Source organism: Scatophagus argus, chromosome 1, assembly GCF_020382885.2.
Source record: "Scatophagus argus isolate fScaArg1 chromosome 1, fScaArg1.pri, whole genome shotgun sequence".
NCBI classification, from domain to species: domain Eukaryota; kingdom Metazoa; phylum Chordata; class Actinopteri; family Scatophagidae; genus Scatophagus; species Scatophagus argus.
Window position 1 is genome coordinate 3,012,637 of NC_058493.1, and position 27,562 is coordinate 3,040,198.

At 40.5% G+C, this 27,562-nt stretch overlaps 1 protein-coding gene across 2 annotated transcripts; it reads right to left on the reverse strand.

The window, feature by feature from the left end:
- Window positions 1–27,562, reverse strand: LOC124061655 (plakophilin-3-like). Of its 2 annotated transcripts, XM_046393803.1 has the most exons (14): window positions 27,448–27,562; window positions 26,821–27,171; window positions 19,198–19,286; window positions 16,667–17,289; window positions 16,152–16,275; window positions 15,835–16,039; window positions 15,565–15,724; window positions 14,876–14,984; window positions 12,278–12,442; window positions 7,665–7,844; window positions 7,379–7,532; window positions 7,062–7,257; window positions 6,278–6,365; window positions 1–1,251 (listed from the first exon to the last, which is right to left on the reverse strand). In XM_046393803.1, exons 2-14 carry the CDS (start codon window positions 27,023–27,025, stop codon window positions 1,210–1,212), a joined length of 2,340 nt encoding a protein of 779 aa, XP_046249759.1. In that variant the 5' UTR covers window positions 27,026–27,171; window positions 27,448–27,562; the 3' UTR covers window positions 1–1,209. The 2 variants fall into 2 exon arrangements, with proteins under 2 accessions (XP_046249759.1, XP_046249844.1); XM_046393888.1 differs by lacking the exon at window positions 27,448–27,562 and having other exon boundaries at window positions 26,821–27,199.

The window sequence follows — 27,562 nt, forward strand, 5'->3', positions numbered from 1 at the left end:
GACAGCTGAACGAAGCCTATTTATTAAGATTAAGTTGAAAAAATACAAAATGAACCATTTAGGTCTATGTTCAAAAAATATTTGTTTTCCTCAAACTGGCAATAATCACCAGAGTCAGGACCAGACTGGCACATAGTTCAAGCTGGGAATCTAACGTCAGTCCTGGATGTCTTGTTCACAACAGACCACACACACGTACAATAAAACATTTAGTTTTATTACTACAAACAAAAACAACTTAAAAAAAAAAACAGTGACAGCAAGTGTCTCCCAGTTTTAAGAATTAGTCAGTTGCACTTCCATAATTAAGGATACAGGTGTAAGTATTAATGCATATAATTTTGTTTGTTAGGCATCTGGTGTTCCCTCAGAGGTCTGACTGCATTAATGTTCATCATTATGAAGCTCTAGTAGCTCTGAGTGATTAGAGATATTCCCCCTGACAGAAAGGAGTACACAGCTCTTTATTTTCTACATTATTCCCATGCAAATACAGCCTCTGCTTTTCTACACAGCATGGTTAAGTGCCATTTACCAGTTTTTAACACAGAGAATCAGCTCAGGAAGGGTAGCTGTGATGTAAACACAAGCTGAGGGGCAGATATTTTTTTAAACATGACTTATGAAAATGTCTGTCATTTTGCAGCATTTGGCCGCAGGGCTTTTCTCCATTTAATGCACTCAGCTTTTCTCTTTGTCTGGTTCTCTTCCTCCTGTGCAGTGACGGTCTGCACCATTACAGGCAGAAATCAGGCCATCAGGCTAAAAGCAGGGGGGAAGGAGGCTGTCGGTCCACAGCTCTGACAAACTGTAGCTGCTTCACTGGCCTGATTCTCTGGACCAAACTACTTATCTATCTACCACGGGCATCATGTATCAGCTATTAGCATCAGGAAAGTCCAGTCCTGAGTCCAGAATAACTGGAAGCAGTGTCAGTGAAATCAGTCAGACCCTAATACACACAAGGAACGTTTGGTAGCTTTGGGAGTGAAGTCCACTATGGATCTGCTACAAGCTGAGCCAAGTTAAACACACAAGCAGAGGAAAGAGGACAAACTTGAAGTCCATCATTCCTTTGCCTCCAATTCATTTTTCCCTTACGGTTAGATAATCTGCTCATTTAATCCTTCTGTTGTTGTTCTTCTCTTCCTCCCAGCCACTGGATCCTGAGGTCAACAGCTCCGACTGACTCATGTAACACGCTGCAGCCTAGATGGTGACGTCTGTGAAGTCTCGTCTGGCAAATCCTTTCTGAAAATCATAAAGACACAATACAAATACTGGCAAACAATGTGAAAAACAGCAAAAACATGTTCCCAAGAACATGATGTAGTGATTGACATACATATTTACAATGAGCTTGTCATGAAAGCAATCATCTGTGACGCGCTCCGTCTGTTCAGGAAGCTATAACACGTAAGGATGTTGGATTGATTGTAATGCTCTTGTTACCTGCATATTTGAGTCTTTAACCACCTGCAGCTTGTTTAAAACTCTGCTGTCACGTTATTCAGATTTAACTTCATTACACTATCATTGACTTTGTTTTAGAATCCAGTTTAAAATTATTTTAAATCACCTACAGGGCATTACATAGCAACCAGAGGATATTGCTGTTCTCATTCTTTTGTTGCTTAAAAGGAGAATTCACCCCAAAATTGAAAATACATAGTTTTCCTCTCACCTGTAGTGCCATTAATCCATTATATCTGTATTATATCGAAATTGTATTGCTGTGAGTTGCTGGGTTTTGGAGATATTAGCTAGAGAGTGGCTGCCTTCTCTCCAGTATAATTGAACTACATGGCACTTTGCCTGTGGTGCTCAAAGTGCCAATAACTAACTAACTAACTAAATAAAATAAAATAAAAAAATCTGAAAAACTAAACAGCAATGTTTCCTTCCAGAAATTAATGACCCAGTTACTCGAGAGAATCCCCAGACCTTGTTGTGAGCAGTTTCACGTAGGAACCATTTTCTCTCAGCTGTACAACACTGCATCACCGTGCAGAAGGAAACATCTTCTCATGTGCTCATGACAGAGCAGGATCTGAACATTAACGACGTCTTCCTTGTCTGAACTGACACTAGTTATAGCTGAGGAGATGTACGCTTCATTCTGTGCTGTGATAGAAAAAAAAAAACTTCCTGTGTGAAACTGCTCACAACAGCATCAGTGGGTTATCTGGAGTAATTGGGTCATAATTTCTGGAGAGACACTGTTGTTGAGCTTTTCAAATCAATTTTTTTAGAGGTTTGAGCATTAGGTAAGGATCATGTTTTCTCACCACAGGGCTGTCTCTAGTATCATTTTTTGTTTCAAATTGCTAAATGTGAAACAACACATATTTCTCTATCTGATATGTCATGATTGGGCTATATATCCAGTGTGGAAAATAATTTCACACACACACACACACACACACACACACATATAGATAGAGATGTCTGAATCTAACCAGGAATATTGCCTTCCAAGGTTGAGGTAAGGTCTTAGGTTATTTTGTGGTTAGCCATCATGTAAAAAAAAGGCTGGATTGACAAATTACTGGGGACATTTCGACACAATACATCCATTTGCTTTTATAAATATAAATATATAATATATAAATTACTTAACATACAAGTAAGTCTTTTTGTATATTAACTGCTTTTGGTAACCTTCTTCTGTTTAATGTATCGTGCTTTGGTTTATCTGGCTGCATTTCTACCAACCAGCAGTCCTTCTGCTTTTTTTTTAGTTTTGTTCTTTTAATTGAATCAGTAATAAAATACTGAAACCATCATTGCTGATGGTAGTAGGCTACCTTATTAAGTTGTCTGAGTGAACCTTTTAGCAAGTCATGTTTTTGGTCACATGGCAAATATTTGCTAAACCAGCTCCTGAGGGAAATATCAGGCTCTCTTGCTGCTTTATACTCCACTCCACTACCCACCTCATACTCCACGATCAGCAGCTCCTCACTGCTTTGTGTGTGTGCTGTTTGGTGCTCAGCAGGTACAGTGACGTGTACAGTGTTCTCACTGAAAAGGGTTGCCTGCTGCTGCTCAGTTCTGCAGATATTTTGCTTTAAACCAGTTTGCTTGTGCTGTGACTTGTGAAGGCAGCCCAGAGATTTGTGTGAACTGAGCATGAGGGTTGAGGACAGATACACAACAGGAAGTGTATCAAATATAATAACTTCACCAAGGCCACCCTGCAGTCAGTTAAACACATGGCTTTTGTTTGCTGTGTCAGGAACATAACCCTGTTCAAGAATTGCCAAGTCCACCTAACCAAACTCTTCTTTTATTCGTCCCAGAAGGCACAAAAGAGACAAACCCAAAACATCTCAGTTGGATTCTCCGCATTCCTGCTGAGATTGGTCTCTCAGAAACTAAAACGTTACAAAACCCATGCCAGATACCAGCTGTGATCCACATAAGCAGAGTATTCAGCAGGAAAACCAGGGATCCTCGCAAGAGTTCAGGGAGAAATAGTGCTGTCGCTAGGTTTGACAAAAATAAAGGAATTCAGGATTGTTACAAGTCTAAAATTATGTAACTGTAGTGCAGTGATTTCTTTACTGAGTTGTTGCCACAAACCCCTACAGCTGGCATTAGAGGAATAACACGTTATCTCACATAATCAGTGTGGCATTCCACAGCAGATTGGTCCTAGAAAAGGAGCTGCTTCTCTTGTTCGTGCCCAGGTTGCTGTAATCCTGTTAGCCACTCACTTTAGATCTTTATCAACTCCATAACTCCACTTGGGAAAACCAACTTGTTCTTGGTCGTGGTTTCACATATTGTCAGATTTTTGAGTTCACTCCCAGTTTCAGAGATGATGTTGTGCAAAAATTGATTCAGCAATGCCTGTGGTTTTATTTTGTCATAAACAGCTCATATGATAAACTATGAATTGTTAATCAATCAGCAAATTGTGGACAAATAACATTACACTGTAACATTTTTAAATATGTTATTCTAGAGACTGGGATAAATAAGTAGTAATGATACCACAGAGAATCATCAGCAACCCTACAGTTCCTCCCGGCTCTACTGAGTATTAAAGCTCAGTTTTGGCTGCATCTGTAGTGCTTCAGTTTGCACTTGGCTGTTTTCAGCAGACCCACTGAAATAAAATAAGCATTTCTATTCAACCTGTGTGTTAACTGTCAGCCCCTTTTTTCTCTGGATGTATGCTAAAAAACAGTCAAATAAAAATCTTTTCTCAGACCAAATTCTGCATTTTTTCTTATCTTTTCTCAGATCAATCTGAACAATCTGATTGTCACATTACAGAAGCTAAAGATGCTAACTGTTGTTTCACTGCATGCTATACAGTATACATATAAACTTTATAAGGTGACATTCTGTCTGTGTCATATTTCAGACCTGTCGTGACGGCTGTCATGCAAGAAGACAACAGTTTGAGATCAATTCAACTGACTGACTAACTGGGTTGTTTTAGCAAGGGCTGGGACATTTTGTAGTCGTCGTTTTGGCAACCAAAGCAGATATTTTCAAGGAGACATCAGGAGAGTTTCCAGCTCTGCTCTGGGGTAACAAAACCACCTATTTCAAGGCAAAACAGACATTTTCCTACCCCTAATAAAGTGGGTTTTTGTGCCTAAACACACCTAAGCACAATATTGTCAGAGCATAAAGCTAAAAGCAAAGTTTCAACATATCAGATGCTAATTTTCACCATAATCCCTGGTTTGCACAATCACACAGTGCAAATGTTTATCCTGGCAATTGTGTTGTGTGTTTATAGCTTGTTGTGCTAATAAAGTTTCAAAACTTGTGATTAAAATGACATGAAACATGAAAAGCTTCCTGTCGGTTCTAAAACACCTTATTTTCATATCCTGCCTCGATTAATGTCAGATCAACGAATTCGACCAGATTCTTTGTTGTCAGTTGTTAATGCAGTGTGGGTCACTGCTTTCTCTGAATCCTGCTGATGCTTTTCCAGTGTGCATTCTTAGCAGAAATAAAAGTCATGAATAAAAGGACTAAACAGAATATTTGGAGTGAGAACTGCATCACCACTGATTTCCCAATGTGTTACATGACAGATTACGAGCCATCCCACAACAGCGAGGAACTTTAGTAACTCTGCAATCTAATTGCTATCAGCTACAGAGAAAATATTTGCATTTGCTGAGCCAAATATTCTCAGATAAGGCATGGCCAGAGGCTAACAAGATACATGCTTCCAGAGCAGAGGAAAGGGGTGGGGTGGGGTTGGGAAGGACCAATAGGAAAAGAGGAGTGGAGGTCATGTGGGATAAAAAAAACAGATGTGTGCAGAAGTAAACTACAAAACATCTGGTGGAGACAAAAGTTTAAAGCACAATGTCATTCCACACCCACACATTATGCTCTCCATTTTGACCTCAGGCTCATGTCTTCATTTGCTCACGGTGCCATGGAAGATATCAAGTTAACAGTGCAGATTATGTATGTGTAACAGCTTTAAATCGTTCAGTGCAGATTTAATGTCCACAGGCATAACACAACAGTCAAAACTATTATGCATATCACATATCTGTGTAGAAATCAATATAGACGATTAATTTACAATTGAATACATTTAAATATGTGGTTAATTAATCTGAGTTTAAGTTCCAGCCAAAATCTGGGACTGTGATTAATGCTGCTAAGCTTGTTAGCAGGAGCTTTGTAGGGTTTTTCTCTCCATCAGTTTAAATGACAGTCATTTTATTCACTAAAACCTATATTTTTCATAGTATTACAGAAAAATCAGTTACTTTCATTTAAGCTTTAGCTGTGTGTATCTGTGGCTACCTCACTAGCTTAATTTCACTCAGTATAGCTTTCTTGCTTTATTTCAGTTACAGTGAAACCGATGATCAGAGCAGATCTTCAGTAATGTGACATATTTCTCATTGCGACAGAGTAACAAGCTGGAGGATTTTGCAGGTTAAGAGCCAAAGATTTCCCTTGGAGTGTAATACACAAATAAGTGCTATTAATTCCAATTCTGCGGGTTTTATCAGTCATACTGGCTCCACCATTCTTACTGCCAATCAAAAGAAAAAAACAAAAACAAAAAACAAACCCTTATTAAAAGTTAGTTGCAGGTTTAATGGTTTGGTCTTTTGGCCTGAATCAAGATTGCTTGTTCCTGCTTAACCATGTGCCTCTCCCATAACAAAAATTATATGTTTACTGCTATGTATTATGATACATACTTCATTATTATTATATATCCAATATTTGAATGATTTCATATAGTGTACTCGGTATCAGCAGCTGTCATTCTCACCAGTTTGTAGTCCTTGTGTAGTTTGTTGTACTGGAACATGTTGCAGAGGACAGTTGAGGCTGATCTGGCAGCTTTAAAACTCCCAGGGCTAAACCAAGACACAGTGACAGATAGTTAGAAACAAGGAGGCCTAACAAGGAGGAAATACCACAGCATAAACAGAAGGGAGAAACCCTATGATAAGCACTCTAAAATGACCTGCAAATTAGCAAAAGTTTATATTTTTGTGTGGTTAATAGATGAACAAATACTTCAAAATATGTTAAGTTATAAACAGGAAACAGCAGACACATGGAGGTCACAGCTTTGGCAGAGATTGTAGGACGTAAAGAATGTGAACTGGTTATAAGGAGCATGAAGAGAAAGTATTGTTGCAGTTTTCATAGATTTAACACGGTGATGACTGCAGATGTGGTAGTAGTAATAGTGAATAAAACTTTCGGACCTGATAACATCACTTGGTGATATGTACTAAAGCATGTGCCAATGAGCTAATTGATGTAATTACCAACATTTTAACATATCACTCTTGTTGAAGAGTATCTTCACATGCTTTAAGACAGTCAACATCATTCCTGTGTCTACAAAGTGTACCGTATCCATCCATCTATCTATCTTTTTATATGTATGTATGTATGTATGTATGTATGTATATGTAGAAAATTTTATGTATGCATAGAATTGGGTTGGAAAATGACAACTATGTTACCTTGATTTAACTTTTTTGGTGAGTGGTTCATTGCACTAACTGATATTAAAGGATGAAAGCAGAAGTGAGTTCTACCTGTTATCATGTGATGTCTTGATGCCCACCAGTTTCGGCAGGCCGTTGAAGTACGAGATGTCACGGGCGGCCAAGGAACTGCATGTGACCAGGTGGTTGAGGGCTCCACAGATATTCACCACAACCTCGCTGGATGGCGTTTTCTGAAGGCCATCACTGGGCAGCTTTGACACCAGAACTTTTACCATGTTTGTAGCTGTAAGGACAATGAGTAAAGATAGTTGTCTTACAGGACAGATTTTAGATTAATGCTCTGAACTTTCAAGGAGACTGGAACAAGGAGATTGGAACAAAAGCAATTCTAGTTTGCATCTTACCCATGCGATCTTTGTTGGAGGCGTGTCTGGACAGATTTCTCAGCAGACCGGTCAGAGACCGCAGCTCTACATCACTGTTTGTGTCTAACAGATCCAGCAGGATGGGCAGCATCCTCTCCTGCTCCATCACCACACTACTCAGCACTGACGACCACTGCCAGAGAGGGGCAGAGATCACATTCACATCATTACTGCTTGTTTGTTTGTTCTTGCTGTTTTTTTTTTTCTAAAGAATCCAATTCCAAAGCAACCAAAAAATAAATTGCTATGCTGTGTGAGTTCTTACCCTGGCATCTCCTGCAGTGATATTTTGCAGAGCTCCTATGGCAGCCTCACGACTGGTGGAGTTGCTGTCGCTGTTTTGCAGAACTTGCTTGTACAGCACCACCACATTAGGATGCCAAAGCCATTCAGCCCCCTTCGGCTGTCGGGACACCTCAGACAGTATGGACAGATTCTGATTACGCTGTTATGGAGGAAGTGAGAGAGAAGGAGGAAAAATTGTTGTATAATAACATACCATACATTCTGTTGTAGCCCAATAGCAAGTGTACTCTATTTTTCTCTTATCAGCTTTATATCACTTCATAAAGGCCATCCCCTCTGAAATAAAATCTGTCCAACAGGCAGATTTATTAAGAATTTTAAATTTTCAAAAGTGAAAATGACATTTTGACATTTCAAATTTAACTTTGAGTAATGAAAATGTTAATATGACATAGGTTTCACTTTTAACATTAGCAGATATACAGATAACCTCACTGTTTAATCCATTCCTTATACTCTTGCTTTTGAATTTGGCTTCAAAAGACACAACCATCCAAACTCTTTAAATCACTCTTAGCACAGCCCCATGCACAATGCTTCAGTATGTGTGGTAATACAAAGCTTACCAGGCCTGCAGTGCCTAGATACCGTTGCTAAGCTATGAATGGACAACAGCTGTTAGGGGGAGGGATTTAGCAAACACTCAGTTTGTCCATTGGGTTCAAGATGTTTTATCGTGGACCAAAGGTAGATCCAGTGAAAAAGTCCAAACAGAACCATTATGTATGGCCCTGGGAGTCCTGAGTTTCCATGCCAAGTCTCCCGGCAGGAGTTGTCCATATATCTTTCTGGAGACCAAAGTGTTAGATGGATGAACAGACAGAGGGACAAATCACTATTCTTAGGCCCCTGTTCACCAAGCATGTAACCAGATGATCTGCTCTAAGTAAGGCTGTTTCACATTTCACATTTCATGTGTCATATATGGTTAAATGGGTCATTTTCTCCTCACTTTAAGGGCTTCATGAGAACATACGAATAACAGTGGGACTGATGTTGACTACACAGCTATTGAAATGAGTAATGTGATCTGCTGGTTGTGTGTGTTGTATTGGAAGCTGAGCCTCCCTGTGGACCTGTGGCCACTTCTAAGGTTTCTATCAGCTTATCATCTGAGATACCCAAAAGAAGGCTGACCTGCATGATGTCAACGGCTTGACCTCAAGCTTGACCTTTCCAAATAAGGACATCACAGTGCCATGTTGAAAAATTCTATATAGCTGGTAATGATGGTGCATGTGACAAACTGTACGTGATGTGAGGTGAGATGCGTGCGTGAATATTGTTGTCTGAAGTTAATCACTGATCTTTATCATTTATACAAGAGGGCCGTAACATGATCTAGATACGTGTAGCCTGTATATGTTACAGGCAGCTCCCCAGTGGCAAAATGAGTTGGTCTCCAGACATGTAAACAATGAGCATTGAGTTATTGAGCCTGCAACCCAGAACAGGATAATAAATGAATGGATAGTATTAATGTTGGCTGCAAGATTCCCAAACTGAATAAGAAGGGTACCGAACAAAATCGGGTGAGAGCGCTGGACAAATGGTGGTGCTTCTCAAGATTGGTCATCTGGCTATAAATGACCAGGAGCACAAAGAACAATGATAGTGACATGCAGAAAAGATAACAACTAGCAGAGACCAGCAGACAGCCCTTGTCTAGGCTGCAGAAATAGCAACAAGCACACGTCAGTGCACAGAGTGAATGAGAGCATGGCAGCTTTATACATCACTGACAGCGATGTGATGGGTGTGGTACTGCAGGCGAGCTTGAAGGCTGACATAATATCCAACAAGTTTCTGATTATAGAAACTCTTTTCTGACTATTCTGCTTTAATATCACTGAATGGCCATCCTGATAATGTCTATTAAAATTTTTAGTTAAAAGATTAACCCTTAGCTCTGTACTAGGAGTTTTAACACATAATGTTTGTTGCAACAGCATTACTGGGTCCACCTGCTGGCTGTTTCTGCCTGGCGCACCTCCAGCAGTACTACTGGGCTAACTGCGGAGTCATCAGCTAGGAGCCACCCTTCGCTGGTGTTTTGCTTCTTTAATCCTGGAACATTTAAGGGTAGCAGGGAATGTCTCCTAGCTGTCTCGTGCAGTCTACCCTTAGATCAAAGTTTTCCCTGTCTGATTGGCCCTGTTGGTTTCTAGTCTGCGATGCTCCAGTGTTTTCGATAGTCTTTGCAAAATCTGGTCGTGGTGCTATCTGTAACCAGCACTGTGTCAATGCTGCCCTGCAGCTGGAGAGGATGTGCTGCAAGCTTGAGCTCCTGGAATTGCAGAGTTGACAGACCACCTGTGTGCTGTACTAGATGTGCAGGTTTGAGGGATTGGGAATGGTGTCATATGTAGTCTGCATAAGGAAGCTGAGCCTTGCCCAACTGCCCTGATGCTGTTGGCTCACAGCTCTGATCATGTATCTTTTATCTTAACGACTTCAAAAATCACAAGGTATTTTCCTTCCTTCCTTGTGGGTTTGGATCACATCTTGCGTGCTGCTTTCCACCCAAAGCCGACTTTGCCCAACTGCAGCAATCATCCTCATCCCCAGCCTCATCCTCCTTGACTTGACTGCTGCTTTTGACACCATCGATCATGCCATTTTATTAGACAGGCTGCAAAACCGGGTTGTCATTTCTGGTAAAGCCTTGAAATGGTTTCAGTCTTTCTTGGAAAACAGATACTTCAGTGTGTGTGTTAATAACAGGGGTCAGTCTTCTATCCCGTTTTCTTCATACATGCTCCCTCTGGGTCAGCTGTTCAGCAGGTTCCGGAATGTGTCATATCACTGCTATGCTGATGACACACAAATTTATTTCTCTGCTAAACCAAATTACCTAAATCAACTGTCCACTCTCCATGATGTCTGGCCACCATCAAAGATGGATGGATGTGACTAAACTTTCTCCACCGAAATCGTGATAAAACCAACACACTTGTAATTGGACCTAATTATTTTGTCACTGCTGTCAATCAATTTCTTGGACCACTTCAACATAATATCAAACCTACTGCAAAAAACCCTGGCATCTTCTTTGATCATTCCATGACCTTCCACCTTCAGGTCATTAAGCTTGTACAGTCCTGTTTTTTCAATTATGTTTCTTCAATTAAGAAACATTTCCAAAATCAGAAATGTTCATCATCAGATCTCAGCCTTTTGATCCAAACCTTCATTTTTTGTCGTTACTGCAACTCCCTTTACACTTCTTACTCAAACTGCTCTAAATCATCTACAGTTGGTTCAAAATGCAGCTGCCAGGTCTATTAACAAGAACTAGTCATTGGTCTCACATCACCCCTGTTAACCACCAAATCTTATTGATTATGTAAAGGCTCTACATAACCTCGCCCCTCATTATAGTTCTGACCTGTTGCTACTGTATTCTGCTTCTCAACCACTCTGCTCATCAAATCTTGGGCTCTTATCCATTCTACATTCCAACCTCAAGACAGCAGGTGATCGTGCCTTTGCTGTGCTAGCCCCAACTCTCTGGTACACACTTTCCCATTCCTGCTGACTCTATGAACAATTTTAAAAAGCTTTGGAAAAAAAAGCACCTCTACAGACAATCTTTTTTATAAAACTCTATTCCAAAGATGTTCTCTTTTTAATTGTATGTTGTTTTATTGTATTGTTTGTTGTTTTAATTTACTAATTCTTTTTTGTGTTTTTCTTTTTTTTGTTCTTTGTTCTTATTCTTATTACTATATATCATTTCCTGGGTTTTTCTTGTGTGAGGCACTTAGTAACTCTCTGTTTTAAAAAGTGCCATATAAAGATGTACTTACATTTTACATTTCACCTACTTTTTACAGCATCAAAGAACTAATCAAAACCAAACAAACAAACAATCAATCAGAAAAATAGACATTTGAAGAACTACCTAAAATGAAAGAAGCCATCTTCAACAAAAATTTATCTGATGTGCACTTTGAAAAGCGCAGTCTGCTGCTGATGACAAAAAATCTGATGAGGCAAAAATAAAAACCGAGAATCTGGCTATAATTCTCTGTGGGTTTTCTCACTTTCAGTGATCTCTCCTCTTATTACAATACACATCATCATTTGACCCAATATGAAATGCTGGGGCGGCACAATGGTGCGGTGGTTAGCATCGCTGCCTCACAGAGGATTCGAGTCTGGTTCCGGTCCCTTCTGTATGGAGTTTGCATGTTCTCCCTGTGCCTGCGTGGGTTTTCTCCGGCTTCCTCCCACAGTCCCCAAAACATACATATTAGGTTAATTGGCTACTCTACATTGCCCCTAGGTGTGAGTGTGTGGTTGTCTGCTATTGACTGGATACCAGTCCAGGCTGTGTCCCACCTCCCACCCATAGTCAGCTGGCTATCCCAGCTGACTATGGGCGAGCCCCCTGCTACCCTGATGGATAAGCGGTATAGAAAATGGATGGATGGATGAAATGTTTTAATGTGATTAGTCCAGCTTTTAAATTAGTGCAAGTATCCTAGAATTCAGCAGCTAGCTGGATATAGAGTATTGATTAAATGACTGGTGTCAGGTGTGTAATTTTACGAGCTTGATTAGTCTTACCTCAGTGTCCTTTTTGCTATACATTGTAAAGCAGCCAATGGGTTCACTGTCTTTGAAAGTAGAGGCTCTTGTTGGGCCCTCCAGACGGAGCCGAACTGAGGGAGGAAGCTCAGTGTACAGCTGGTAGGACAGATTCCTCATCACACACAATGAATTCTCCAAACCCTAAACATAAATGGAGAAGAGACAGATGTGGGTGTGACAGGGGGAGTGCAGAAGTGGATAATCTGCATTGTAAGCGGTAAGAAATACCTGACTCGAGTGAATGCTTTACCGTTTCACAGGTTAATAATGAAACTTCTTCCTGCTTTTACTATTGGTTTGTAATGAACCAGCACAACCTTATAAGTAATCTTTAATATTGACATATGCATGGCATACTGGGATATTAAGATTTAATCTCCTTTTCACCAGATGTGAAAGGTGATGTCACCAGAGTGGAAGGATATTATCTGTTTGATCAACGGCAATACAGAGATCCGATCACAGGAAACAGCTTGTGTAAATGGCTGAGGATTAGTATTCATTGCCAGAACAATGTCTGCACAAAATATCAACATTTAAAACATTTCAGTCTGCACCAACACAGAGAACTGACCAACAGAGTCATAAAAGCATCAGATTTTTTTTTGTTTCTATACATGTCAATGTAAGAATACTCAGAGACAGCCAAAAGCAGATCTGGTTTGATCTATTTACTTGTACTTGAGAAAATCTGTTTACTTGTACTTGAGAAAATCGTTCATACATCTTTTAGTGAATAATCACTGATACTTGTGATTTGATGTTTTTCTGCCAGAAGAAGAACTATAAACAAGGATGAACAAGAAGAGGAAGCGACCCACAGCATGTCCATCCAGTCAGGTACAGGACAGCTTTGTGTAGATGTTTAACAAAACATTTATCAATCATCTTGGTTAAAGGTTTATCCAAGTGTATGCAAAGTCATTTTAGTCTGTAGCTTGTTGACAGTGCTCCTAGCCTAAGGGAATGCCTGTGGCAGAGTGCAAAACCACAATGAGTGAAGAAGAATGTAAGGAGGACTGCCTTGTCCTTATAACAAGCCTCGTAACAAGCCAGCCAAAGTATGAAATACTGAGAGATAAACTACTGAACTGGGCAACAAGCTGTCATTACTTAGCGATTAATTCACAACACATACTGTAGTTTATTTAGACTCAATACCCTTTGTTGCTGTGAGTGTGATGAATCTAATCTCACGAGAGCACCAAATGTGTATTAATCTGCCTCTGAATGTAGCCCCAAACAAATACAACAACAACAAATTTCTTCTTGTTTGAGTAACATTTGATAAAAACTACAGTCACTTAATTACTGACCCAATAACATTTGACTATGTATTTATCAGTTTTGAAAGATTCACATCTCCTGTGAGAAATTAGGGATGTCCTGAGCTGATCATACAAAGATCACCCAAGTACCACACTTGGGTGATCCCAGTATGTTTTAATGGACAGTGTCATCCAAAATAGTGCAAATCAAATTCTGATCCTTTCTTAACTGCTAGCACTACAGCATTGCTCTCATTTAAGAGAGCCAGTCTCTATGATGCTTGCATTCCTCTGCAGATCCAAGTGAAAATTAAGACTCTGGTGTGACTGACTCTGAGTTCACACACAGAGGCTTGCAAAATACATGGATTCTCTCTCTGATTATATAGAGCTACACTATTTGGACACATGTATTGGGACAACTGACCATTTCACCAGCAGGGACTTTAATGACACTGCATTCTAAATACATAGACAGCTTCCACTCTTCTTTTCACAAAAATGTTTCTGTGGGAATTTTTGCCCATTCATGCAGTAGAGCAATACTGAGATCAGGCACTGATGTTGGCCTGGCTCACAGTCACCAGTTCATCCTAAAGGTTTTTGAAGGGGCTGAGGTCAGGACTCTGTGTGGGCCAGTCAAGCTCCTCCACACCAAGAACATCCAATCATGTCTTTATGAACTTTGCTTTGTGCACTGGGGCACATTCATCCTGGCATAGAAAAGGGTCTTCCCCAAACTGTTGCCACAAAGTTGAAGCATAGCATTGTCCAAAATGTCTTGGTATGCTGAAGCATTAAGATTTCTCTTCACTGACAGGAAGGTGCTGAGCCCAAGCCCTGAAAACAGCCCCATTACAGCCCCGTCTATGAGGAGCACGTCCAAAAATCTTCTGATCATTGCTTCCTGTTCCTGCTGTATGTCATATCAGTTGTGGCCAATTAAAGTAACTTGATGACAGGCAACCTAAACTAGACAGAAGTAGAGAAGGGTTTACTCTTGTGTCATGGGAGTTGATGCAAGAGTAAGGGGGAAAAAAATACATTTTATATACATAAAACCCTCAAAAACCTTATTCCTTAACTTAAATATGTTGTCATGCTGTAGAGTCTTTCATTTTGTGTAATCTTAACTTTTTGGTCTGATTATATCCAGCTCTGGTGGTTAGTGAATGCAGCTACTGACAATTCAACGGGCCTGCCAGTGTGGTGTGCTGTAGCCATAATGACCATAGAGCTTTTCAAATCATTGTTATTTGCAGTGTATAAAAATGTCACAGGTTATTACAGTGCAAGTCAGAGTTACCTTGTCATCTGCCTTCTCCTCTTGCTGAATGTAGGACACCAGAGAGTCCACCAGGCCTCGCATATCTCTCATTTTCTGCCTCGTCCTCTCGTTCACTGAGCTCAAGTTTCTTTGAACACACACACACACACACACACATGCATTGATAGAGACATTTAAACCCAGACTAGGCTGTCAGAGCATATCATGCTAAAGCTGCCTTACTAAAATGAATCTTTGATCTTTGTGAGATTTTTGCAGTTTTTGAAGCTCTCTGAAGTCCCTTCAGTTACAAATAATTAGCAAAATACTGTAGTGTTTGGAGCTTAGTGCTCTTACATGTATTGTATCCCTGTAAAGAAAACAAAACTCCTCAGATACTCAGACATGATTTACAAGGCGCAATCCAAATTTAACTTCTGTTCCATGCAAAGAAAATGAAGAATTATGTTTATATGTTGGGGATTTGTGATCAAATTCTACATTGTTATTGTTAAAGAAATTCATTCCCTCAGAATGAGCTGTAATAACTTTGGTGATCCTCTGACATTTCATCTGAACATTTTAATTTGTCCAATACTCCCGTCAATCTGTGCCCTAGGGTTAGGGCTGGTGTGCACAAATTGAAATTTCAGTATGATGACACTGTCTCACGCATAGGACATTAACATGCATGGTAATGTGTTATGCAGGGTCTTCTGTGGAGTGACCTGAGGCAGCCGGTGGTGTTGTAGAAGATGTCCCTCTCAGATGGGCTTAGTGGGATGTTGTTGCACAGAGGAATCAGGATTTTCTCCGTCAGCTCAGATAAAGCTTCTTTGGACAGCTTCTCCTTCAGGTTGTCTCTGGAGGACAGATTCCACAGGACACCTGCAGCCGCAACAGCTTTTTTATTTTGTTGTCTAAATAACTGAAGACTGCAAAACATGGACGATAGGGTTAGGGGCTCAAACCAGTATGAAAGTAAAAGCCAAGACTACCTGTGATGGTCTTTCGAAGTTCCTCATCAGGTTCGCTAAGAATTTTGACAAGATGCAACACTCCACCAGCATCTACGAGCGCCACCTTGTTGTCACCGCTTTCGTAGATGAGGTTGCGTGTGGCGCCGGTGGCGTAACGCTGCACTGCTCGGTTGTCGCTAGAGAAAAGCAGAACCAGAGCTGGAATGCCATGCAGAACACGGACCTGAGAAAGAGAAAGGAGCAGAGGGGATACACACCATAGACTGTAAATACACAGATATGGAGAAGAATGTGGCAAAGAGAACCAAACACGACTCAGTGCACGCTGCTGTTACCTCGTTTTTGGCATTGTTGCTGTGGTAACACTGGTGTTGTATGTAAGCAGCTCCCAGAATTTGCAAGGTAGTGTCTAACTCAGACAGATATCTCACAGCTGTAGCCATGTCCAGACCCTGCATGCTACACACACACACACACAACAGTTTATTAACAGTGGCTATGATCCTCAGTGTGCAGTGAGGCTCTAATCAGATCATGGTCGCAACTAATTGTTATTATTTTCATCATTAATTAATCTCTTGATCATTTTTGCCATTTGTCAATGAATCATTTCATTTATAAAAAATCTGAAATATCCCAATAAGATTTCTATCACACTTTTGTTGTTGAGTTGTACAGTCACACTCCTTCAATATTTGCATCTTCTGTAACACTGTCTGATAACACTCTTATATGCAACATACACTCTACAAGTAATCCTTAAATCTGACAAAGCTACAGATAAAGCTGATCCAAGCCAGTGGGGGGCCACATGTTTTAACCAGGCAAATAAATCAATGACATGTCTCACTCTCCCAGTGGGTCGTTGCTGTGTATCGAAGCTCCATCCAAGATATCCACTCCTTTCCCAACACTCCTCACGCTGTGTAGCGAGGCGGCCCGGTGTATGGGGGCTTGGTTCTGCGCTGTACCCATGACATGGTTGGCCCTTGACAAATGCTGTTGCCACTGTGTCGCCCAGGCGTCCCCTGCCATGGGGACACCCCTGCCCGTCCCCATCCAGCCCTCCTGAACAAAGGCAGAGCCCTGCTGCTGGTAGTGCTGCTGTCGGTTGGTAATACGGCTGATGGTGCGGTGGGAAGGACCTTTGTAGGTGTACTGATAGGGCAGCTCCTCTGCCTGCTGCCAGTAGCCTCTATCCTGGGCCAGTGTGCCACTGAGGCTGCGCCTTAGGTTTCCAGGGGGGGGCACGCTGATTGGGAAGGAGGCTTTTTCTGAAGGGATCGGCACACTAAGAGGGACTGCCTCCTGGTCTGCCTGGCACAGTGACTTAGAGCGTCTGCTTCTGCTGTGTGTCTGGGAGGTGTGGAAGCTGCTCTGGACCATGCTGGTTCCTTTATGCCTCAACTTGGAAGCGGTTTCCACAGCAGAGCGAGAGGAGAAACCAGAGGAGTGAAGGGGCACTGTGGGCACCTGCAGAGTGGTGGTTAATAAACCTTTAGCAGACACACTGTAGCAGGACAATACACTTATTTTTCTAATTTTCGAATATGTAATTGCACATTTTCCTCAGTACAGCAAAAAGCTCTTCAGAACCTTCTTTTGGTAACAGCTTTACAACAGCAGTGTTTGAAACTAGTCAGACTAAGGTAAACTCTTCCATTTCTCATTGCTTAAATCCTGCTTACTGCAAGCTGCAGGAAGCTGTCTGCTGCCTTTGCATTGTTTAAACTTGTTAAAACAACAGACACACGCCCTGTTTATAGTTTTCTTTCGTTTTTACATTGTTCTTAACCTGGTCAACATTGTTGTTCACCATCTGGACAATTAGACGAGAGAGGAAACATTATTCATAAACAATACTGATTCATTGCTTTCAAGTGTGTGTGTGTGTGTGTGTGTGTGTGTGTGTGTGTGTGTGTGTGTGTGCATGTTTCTGTGTGTGTGTGTGCGCTTGAGACAGGGGTCTCCAGTCAAGCGAGGAACAATGAGCCCTGCCCAACTCTTGATCTTAACTGTATTAGATCAGTAAAGTTCAAGTTAAATGCTAATTTATTAAAATTGGCCTTGGCCTTGTCTTCAAAGTTCACTTCGAATTGTATATAAAATAACAGCCTGTGCAGATTATCCAAACCACTTCATTTGAAGGTAAAACAGAAAGTGTGTACAATCACAATTTAAAACCATTTGTTTTCACTTCCAACTAATTTGAGCTTTTGTTTTGCTTTGTGCACTGGGGCCCAGTCATGCTGGAATAGAAACTGTTGCCACAAAGTTGTCTTGGCATGCTGTAGCATTAAGATTTCCCTTCACTGGAAGTAAGAGGGCAAGCCCAACCCCTGAAAAACAACCCCATCCCAATGCTTTTGTCTACATAGGGTATCTCAGCCAGCTCAGCCATAGCAATCATCATGTCCTCTGCATTTCCTTTTTTCATTTAAGAAAATGCATGGAACTGCTCAGTGAATTAGTTTTAAACGAAAAAGGCCTAAAATAAAATGCATTCTAAAGTTTGAAGAGCTGACTGATTTAAAAATACTAAATATATAACCAGAAAAATCTCTCACAATATAACCAAGCATTCAATATTTGACTACAAAAACATACCAGTTTGCATGTTTCATATCTTAAATTCACAATTTCTGCACCAGAATTGTTTTCCAGGTATTAGAATGCTCTTAAACAGACCTTCCTAACTGGCACTAAAATTTACAGAAGCAATACATTGTTTAACAGCTAACAGAATAAATAAAATGTGCAATTTATTAGTCCATGTAGAACTGCTGCTATTGTGTTGTTATCTGTTGCTTTGTGCTTTTGTTGCTTTCTCTTGTAAATAGTGTTTTATATTATGTTAATATTCTCTGCTTATATCTATATTGCTAGCTCTTCTTTTTTTGCTACACTTAAAAAAAGTAAATTGTTTATTATTGATGCCTACCTCAGTTTTTCATTATCCACTTTGCTGCTGTAACAATGTGAATTTCCCCATTGTGGGACAATAACGGAAATCGTATCTTAACTTCAAATCCAAATCATCAGGCAGGGATCATTGAGGGGGACTTCCTGAACTCATGACTATAGACCAGATCTCAGCAATCAACTTGTGAGAACATATAATTATTACTGAGTTTACTGCTACTGTCCTTCATCTGTGGACTACAAGAGTAAATTCCACAAAGAAGAAATATTGTTGGTGGAATTCCGCCAATCACCTGTCAGGACAATGTAAATGTATAAGATTTAAGATGTTGTGTTTCCTGTCTCTGACCTAAGCTACACTTAACAAATATGTTCTAATATTCTACAAATATGTACCCTTTCAAATATTTTTTATTGCATGTATTGCAGTGCAATGCAGTGCTAGCAGGTGGTACTCACGGCCATGATGCGGCTGGGCGTGTGTATCATAGACCTGGAACTGAAACCATGGGTGTGGGTAAAGCTCTTTGTCTCAGGAGGGTTGTAGTCTAGACAAAAAAAAGAAGATGCATAAATTATTAATGTTGATCAGTATGCCAAGCAAAAATTCTCCACTTAAGGGCAAGAGGAAAAAGTGTGAGGATTATTAGGCTACACTGTCTGGGAACCTGTACAAAACTTTGTGCCAGTCCATCACGTAGATATCGAGATATTTTCAGTCTGACAGATTGAAAGTCACCATTGTAAAACAGTGACTGATCAGAACTACTGCAGCACAGACATAATCACTTCACCTCACCGATGGAAATAACCTGCACACAAACATGAAAACATGGAGCCTTAAACAGATTGCAAACTGTAACCACATGCAGTAAGACTCAAGAGTAATTCATACTGTAAAGCACAATATTAGTGAGCTGCTTTGTCTTGAGCAGAGAGAGGAAGGGGGAGCGGTGCCTGCAGTAGCTGTCTTGGAGGAAAAACAACACACCATACAGTCCAGCAGGACGGAAGGAAGGCGGGAGGAGATGGTGATGGGAGGGGAGCTGAGCTGCATGCCTGAGCATAAGCCTCACCAGGTCAGAGGTCAGGGAAGGTATACTCATACACGACCACCACAGCAAGGAGAACAAGCAGTGTATTAAGGCTGCATATGTACAACACTTTACTAGTCTTAAACCACTAAGTAGTATGGTTCATTTTGGTTCAGTTTCAGTTTCGCTGGAGTTAAAGATCCAGTTCACCCCAAAAAGGAAAATTCAGCGTTTGTCTACTCTTTCTGTACCAATGGAATGCTCAGTTTAGTCTCTTAGTCCAAAAATTTTTTCTGGATCTTCACGACAAAACAGAGTTGTCTGAAGTTGGTGCATAAGCTTAAACTTGTGCACATGGAATGGAAAAAATGTATCTTCAAATCAAGTTTGGGATATTGGGGCATCTAGACTTGTATTATGTGGTTATTTTCTAAATAAAAAAAAATAAATAATAAATAAAATTAAAAAAAAAATCCCCAGCTTCTTCAGTTCTTTTGGAGAATGGTGCAACAACGTTTTGCTGTGAAGCTCTAGAAATGACTTTTGGACTAAGAAACGTCACCTGACTTTCCATTGGTATGAGGGTGAGTAGATAATGGCTGAATTTTCATTTTGGGTAAACTGTCCCTTTAAAACACAGGAGACCACTGATTGGTCAGTCAGAACAAATGGAGTTGTCTCTGATACGGTATTCCTCAACTCTACTGTTTTTTCAGCAGTCTTTAGTCTTGCAGCCTTTTGTCAAACAAAGCTTGTCTCCTTGTGGTCATAAACAACCACAAACTGAGGAGACGGGACACGAAATGTGTGTGTGTGTGCACAGTGAGTGTGCAGTTGAGCGAGCGAGAGAGAGAGAGAGAGTAGCAGAAGAGTGGCCGTGAATACAAATTAAGCAGAGGAGAACTTCAGCAGTTTGTATGTTGTCAGCTTGGCAGTAAAGTAGCCTGCAGTAGGTGACAGGCATTGTGACTGTTAATAAATACTGCAGCTGTTGGAAAAGTGAACGGGGTTCCCCCAAATCCCCACGAACAAATCTGCCTGCTTTTAAGAGTGCTGTTTGTGGGGGAGATGCAAAATACATTTCTTATGGGTTATGTACAGTCCCCAACGGTACCATACTGAAAGCACTTTACCAACGGCTCATAGTGCTTTACCACACAAGTCAGCATTCACCCATTCACATCATTCACACACAGGTTGCATAGTCTACCTACAAGGGATCTCTTCAGGAATGAGAACCATTCACGCATACACTCACGCACTGACAGAAGAGCTATCAGGAGCAATTTGGGATTCAGCACCTTGCCCAAGGACACTGTGACATAGAGGCTGCATGGGCTGGGGTTTGAACCTCTGACCTTCGTATTAGTAAATGATTTAAAGGACCGCTCCACCAACTATTGGGTCAAACTTCCATTAAATGGGGTGCCTTGGTAGCTGAATGGTTAGCACATGCATGGCTATGCAATCACAACCATCATCAGTTCGATTCCAGCTAGCAACCCTCTGCTCTCACCCTGCCACTACACTGTCCCTTTCCAATAAAGGTAAAAACTAATCTTAAAAAACTTCCATTTAAAGGTAGGAAGAGTCTTCTTTATGCTATTGTGTGCGGCCATGAGTTAAATAACCATTTCCAGCGATGCCTAAAGGCAGACAAGGCAGGATTTAACATACCTTTAACATTGCACTAATCATAACATTTACCTTCAGAACCTTGGATGTCCAAAAAAAAAATAGTCTTAAAAGTCTTACAATTCACACGGCTTGATGTGAGAACACTTCTAAGGTTTGGATTGACAGGAAAATTTCCTAGTTGAATTATCAGTTTTCAAAATAAGATGAGCTGGTTAACAAAATGGTTCATTGGCGTAAACACTGAGAGCAACACTGTGAATAAAGCCTGTACAGCAGTAGTTAACTGCCACTCCCAAGAAACAATGAAAGAAATAGCCATCATTAAGTTAAATCACAGCATATGTTGGATTACACTTAGATCACACTTCGTAATCTACACTTTGACTGATTCCTAATTTCTGAGTCAATTTCTGCATAATCTGTAACTATGGTGCAGAGTTTTGCTTTTAACTGCAAGTGCAAGTATTAATTTAATACCACTCTGACTTTTGGTTTGGTGTACTCCACAGCAATAACAATGATTCATGGGTACTATGGGCCCCTGATCCCATACTATTTATAGCTATTTGCTATACCAAAGTAACAGAACAAAACATTTTAGATTCCACATAGTGAATGACCAGCCGTAATAATCTAACCAGATGTTAAACTATCCAGATGATTCCATTATCTCCTCTCCTCTCTCTCTGTATGATGGTTGCCTTTTTATCCGCCTTCAAATGTGAAGAAAAACTAGAATGTTTTTCCAATGTCCAACCATGTCAGATATCAGACGTGTTGTTCATCACCAGTGTGTTGTTTCAGATCTATCTGAGTTGGAGTGTCTCCAGCTATACATTTTTTGGACCACCGTGGCGTAGCAAATAGACCTTTCTATCAGGGTATGTGGTGTAGTGCTGGATAGTGCCTTGTAGCTGTCTACTGAGCACATATTCACCATACAACAACTGAGACACAACTGAGACACATAGTCAAATGATTAAGTAGTATAATACTTACTGTGTATGAACAAAAAACAAAAAAAACAAAAAACGTACTCACATGCCATGAGAATATCTGAAGTTTAATCATGTTTTTAATCACGTCCTTTCTAAGTTTTATGACTGTGAATGAGGCCACCTTCCACAATGAGACTGTTTTCTCCTTGGTTTCTGCAAAACAAGAAGCCTTTCAGTGGTTTATGAGTGTACCTCCTCTCCTTCACCACATACCATTATTGGGTTATGGTACCCTGCCAAGCTCCAATCTTTGTCACAAACTCTTCTTTTACTAACGAGCCAAACAACCTTAGCCCTAACACTGGTCTTAACTCTTAGTCTTAATATCCTATACTTATTTAATTACACCCCACAACACAATGTAGTTCATTTTAACTAATAAACTTAATACTTTTAAGGATAAGATCTTTTGAACTTTTCAGGGAGGATACTTGTTTAGGCCTAAGCAGGTCACCTAAACCATCAAAAATCAAGCCCAAGAGATGGCAGCCTTATGTGATGCTATGAACCCAGGACTCCAACTAGCAGTAATTATTACAGATTAATCATAAGATTATTTTCTCAATTTATCTGTTAATCATTAAGTCTGTAAAATGTCAAAAAACAGTGAAAAATTCTCATCACAATTTCCCAGAGTCCAAAGTGAAGTCTTGAGATTGTTTCTTTCTTGTTTGACACTTTTGCTTGAAAAATGACTGGAACGATTAGTCAGTCATGAAAATAGAAAACTAACATTATGTTAGACTGAAAGCTTGACATTAACCTTGGCGGTTAGGATGATTGCAATCCAAGCTCATGTCATATGCTCTTTGCTTCTTATCTTCCTTAAGTGCAAATCTGTTTTCCACAGTGACTGTAGATAAAAATGGATCAGATGTTTTCACACCCTTTTGAACTTGGTAGTTTTTATCGCGTCAGGTAGTGAAATAAACGTTAAATGTTTTTCAATAGCACCAGAACGTTTACAGAAAAAAAAATCAAGATTAAAAGACAAATCTCTCAGTTTTTGATAGTATATCCAACATGCTTTATATTAGGTATCAAGATGATAAAATCTACAAATCTGCTTAGACCCAATGAAAAATATTCTTTTCCCAACTGTCAAATTTAATCAATTTTCTCTGATGTTTTACGGTCAGGCAAATAATACCAGACCCCCAGTATGACACCAGGTCTTACTCCATTGGCCAAAGTACAGAGCAGTCTAAAATAGACTCTGATAACATGTTATGAAGAGGAGATTGGAAAGGAATGTTCAGCACACAAGGTGGTCAATGAGTTTAGGATCAGCTGGCTTATATTTCTCTTTCAACATTTTACACCTACACTGCAATTTATAGACTGGAGTGGACACCCCTGTTCACTCATGTCTGTCTAACTTTGTGTCATGCTGCTCGCCCTCTCCTTCAGTTTCCTCTGGTCCACACAACTTAAAGTGTCACACAAAGCAAATTCCAAGCTTAGGCTACAACAGGTAATACACCACCTCTGAGCTCATGACAGCATTACACTTATCTAGGTTATATGAAAATAAAAGCCATTTCACCATAAACTTAACTAAACATTCGAACCATATCAGTGGTCTTTCATGTACTAGACTATTTACCACAGATCACTTCACATCACCATCATTCTGCTACTGTGCTTTTAAGTTTAAAACTGCCGTTCTCTGCTTGTCAGCTGTCAGTTCTCCAGACTGAAATGTAATTTTCACATTTTTTTTTTTTTTTTAGCTAATGAGCTTAAAACACACTAGTGTTGTCATTTAACACCAAAAACAGAGATTCAGTAAAACGCAAAGTGATCTGTGTTAGCTTGTAGACATGCAGTTAGCCAGAAAGGAAGATTATCTCACACAGGCTTACGAGCAGCCTCCAGAAAACATCCTGACTCCCTCGTGGGTCAGACTAGGTTCCTGGCTGCTGTCTTATCAAATAGAAGAAGGAGCAGCAGTTGTAAGAAGGAGACCTTTCTCCTTCCTCTCCTGTACTATACGCTGTGAAAAGCCTGACACAGGGTCATGCTCTGGCCTGCTATGATCCAGATGTGGATCATCTGAACCTCCTCAGCTGACTGATCTGCATGACCATGAGGTGACCTGTATGCTTAATAATCACTTTTGGATCACACTTCTTCGTTAACGGAAAAGAAGTTGGTGTTCAACATGTGAACATTCATAACTCCAGCCTATCCTGACCGGAATCTGTGATGTCATGAATTAATGTTTCCATAGAGAGGAAAAACAACAGGAAATGACCAGGAAATAACACACATGCAGGTTCTCACATGAAAGCGAGCAAATCCACATCTGTGTGTGAGATGAACAACACACAAGGACAGACACATGTCTGTGGATTTCTAAGGTAAAACATCAGCCAAAAATTCACATTTTGTTCATTTGTGTACATTTATAAATTTGTCATCTCCAGTCCAAAACTATCAGTTCAATTTATTTATATAGCACCAAATCACAATAAAAGTATAAAAGTACAATATCTCATGACACTTTGCAGTTGAGCAAGTCTAGACCACACTTCTCATCTTTAACTGTGTGTGGTTAGAATTAATGTCTCCAAAGCCGGGCCACATAGTAATCATGGAGGAATACAACAACGAACATTCATGAGAACTGACTTAATGGTCTGGCTCTGACAGTCCTGTGATGTCAATCTTCTGAACCGCCTTTGGATGAACTAGACTCCAATAATGTGTTTTAACATATTACAGTTCTCTTGCTGCACCACTTACATTATGTTACAGCTGTTCCCAGATCTGACACAAAACCAACACAGTACTGAACAACAGCTTTTATCTAGCTGAGTCAAATGACCGTAAGACCGTACAAAAAGTAATGATGAAAAGGAATTTCGAAATTCCACATCATCAGTTTCCTGCGTGCCGTCTGTCTAACAGACTTCCCATCTTGGTTGCATAACAGTTCAGGTTCACATCTGTTGTTTTGTGTTGAGATTTTGACTGCATGGGTAATAGAGCTGTAACCATTCAGTCTGGACACTTTCATACATGACATTCAGTTTGGTATGCAACATTCTTCAACATTCTTATTGGTAAGAACAAAATAATTACTGGTAAATTGTCCCATTAGCTTAACTGAATCACATCTACATCTTATCAAATTTATCAAAAAAGCTACAACAACAACAATGGTGGCAACTGAAGCAGCAGAAGCATTACTTTTCCCAGAATCTGGCTGGCTAGCAGCCCTAAAACCTTTAATGAGCCGTGGAATTTTTTGCATCCTGTACAACCTCAGTAAATAACAAGAGGGGTTCTTACACAATTTATTTTTGGGAACTGACATAAAAGACAGGAACTGCTCAAAGGGCTGCAGGTATTTGTTTTTCCTTATGCCAGTATGGAGCAAAAAAACACTACCACCTTCACCAGTGTGTTCAAACATTCTTCAGTTACACGAGGACAGGGGAGTTAGATCACTGCATACGCAAATCTGAGTTTAATGTTTAATGAACTGCTTGGTGAGTGACTACCAGCCATCTTAGAAGCAGACCCGTTACAGACCTGTTAAGTCATGTTTCTGACATCTGCATAAATGAGTTAACAGTGAAGATGAACTTAGAAGATCAAATTATTAGATTAGCTTCCTTGCTTTCTGGGTAACAGTTTTGTTTTCTCACTGGAAAAAAGCTTTAATGCTGCACTAATCAATATTTTATAGCCTCTTCACAATATCAGTGTCAAAGGGTTGCTCATAGTGACAAACACAATTCTCATTTCCAGTAGCAGCAGGCAGCTGTGTTCAGCTCAAAGGCTCTGACAAACCCAAGGTACACTACCTGCTCAGCACCCAACAGACAAGACACGGTCAGAAACAAGCTGCTGAAACTGAGTGAAGCATTTCAGAGCTCACAGGAAATGGTAGAGACTAAAACAGAGCAAAAAGGCGAATGAACTTTAGACTTCCAAACATCACAATTCCTAAGAATTCTACTGCTGTGTACCTGCTGGATGAGTAAAACACTTTGAACTCAGCAAATTTAACAGGTGATAATCTGGTTGCAGTTTGGTCCACTTTGCCCAAATGGTTAAAACTGCATCCACGCAGCTGAAAGCATTCATTCCAGGGGTGAAGCTGAACTTAAAACCCAAATCAAAGCCAAAATATTGTTTTAAAAGTTTTTTTTTGTCATTTTGTCTGTGAAAAACTCGTGATTTCTGTATTGTTTAAAAACTGATCAGAGCTGTTTCCACTAAACAAGGCCTTACTTTCTTAACATTACATTTTTGTTCTATTTCAAGGAATTCTGTGGGCTACTTTAAGTGTTTTTCATGCTTAGGTGGGTGGGAGTAAAAAGCAAAAAACTCCGTTATTTTATTTACAGTTTAATAACCACCACCTGTAAATGGGCTGTCCCATTTTTAATGTGGCTCACCTGTTGCTCCGAGCAGCGAGTCGTCCAGTCTGGGCAGGGAGGAGGACTTGTTCTCAGCCAGGCGCATCCGGACCTGCTCCCGGACCCTCCTGGCTTTAGCCACCGGGTCCGGAGACGGGCCGTCCGAGGGAAGCACATATGCGGTGCAGGAGGTGTTGGGCTGCAGAGCGGACAGAAAACAGCCCTCCGCCACCGCAACGCTCATCCTCGCAGCGGGTTAAATGAACGGCTTGTCCGGCGTGAAGAAAGAAGAGCAGGAGCAACAGCGACGGGCGCGGCTCGTCCACTAAGTGTCTGCGATCAAGTGTCCGCAGTCAGCAGCCCCACAGCCTGTAGGCGGGACCTGCAGAGCTGGGGGCAACCAATCCACCCAATCACTGTCGACCCTGTCTCCGAGACATTATGCTTATGTGCAATTCATTTCCAACAGCAAATAGTTTTTGAAGTCAACGTAATGCATTCGGATTAAGTTTTAAAAAACAATGATATTGGTTGTCAATCCTATTGTGGTTTGCAAATTGTGTAACAGGCCCTGGAGGGAGGGTCAAGGTGTGTAGACTTACTACAAGCAAAACACAGAGCTCATGCTAACAGGACTGCATACAGAGTTACTGGTCAGTCACTTACTTTATGCTGAATGGCCCTTTATCTGCCACATACTTGGTGAAAGTCTGCTGTAAAGCTGCATGGGCTAATGACACAACACTGTCTGTCTTCATCTGTGTGAGGGCTATTTCTAATT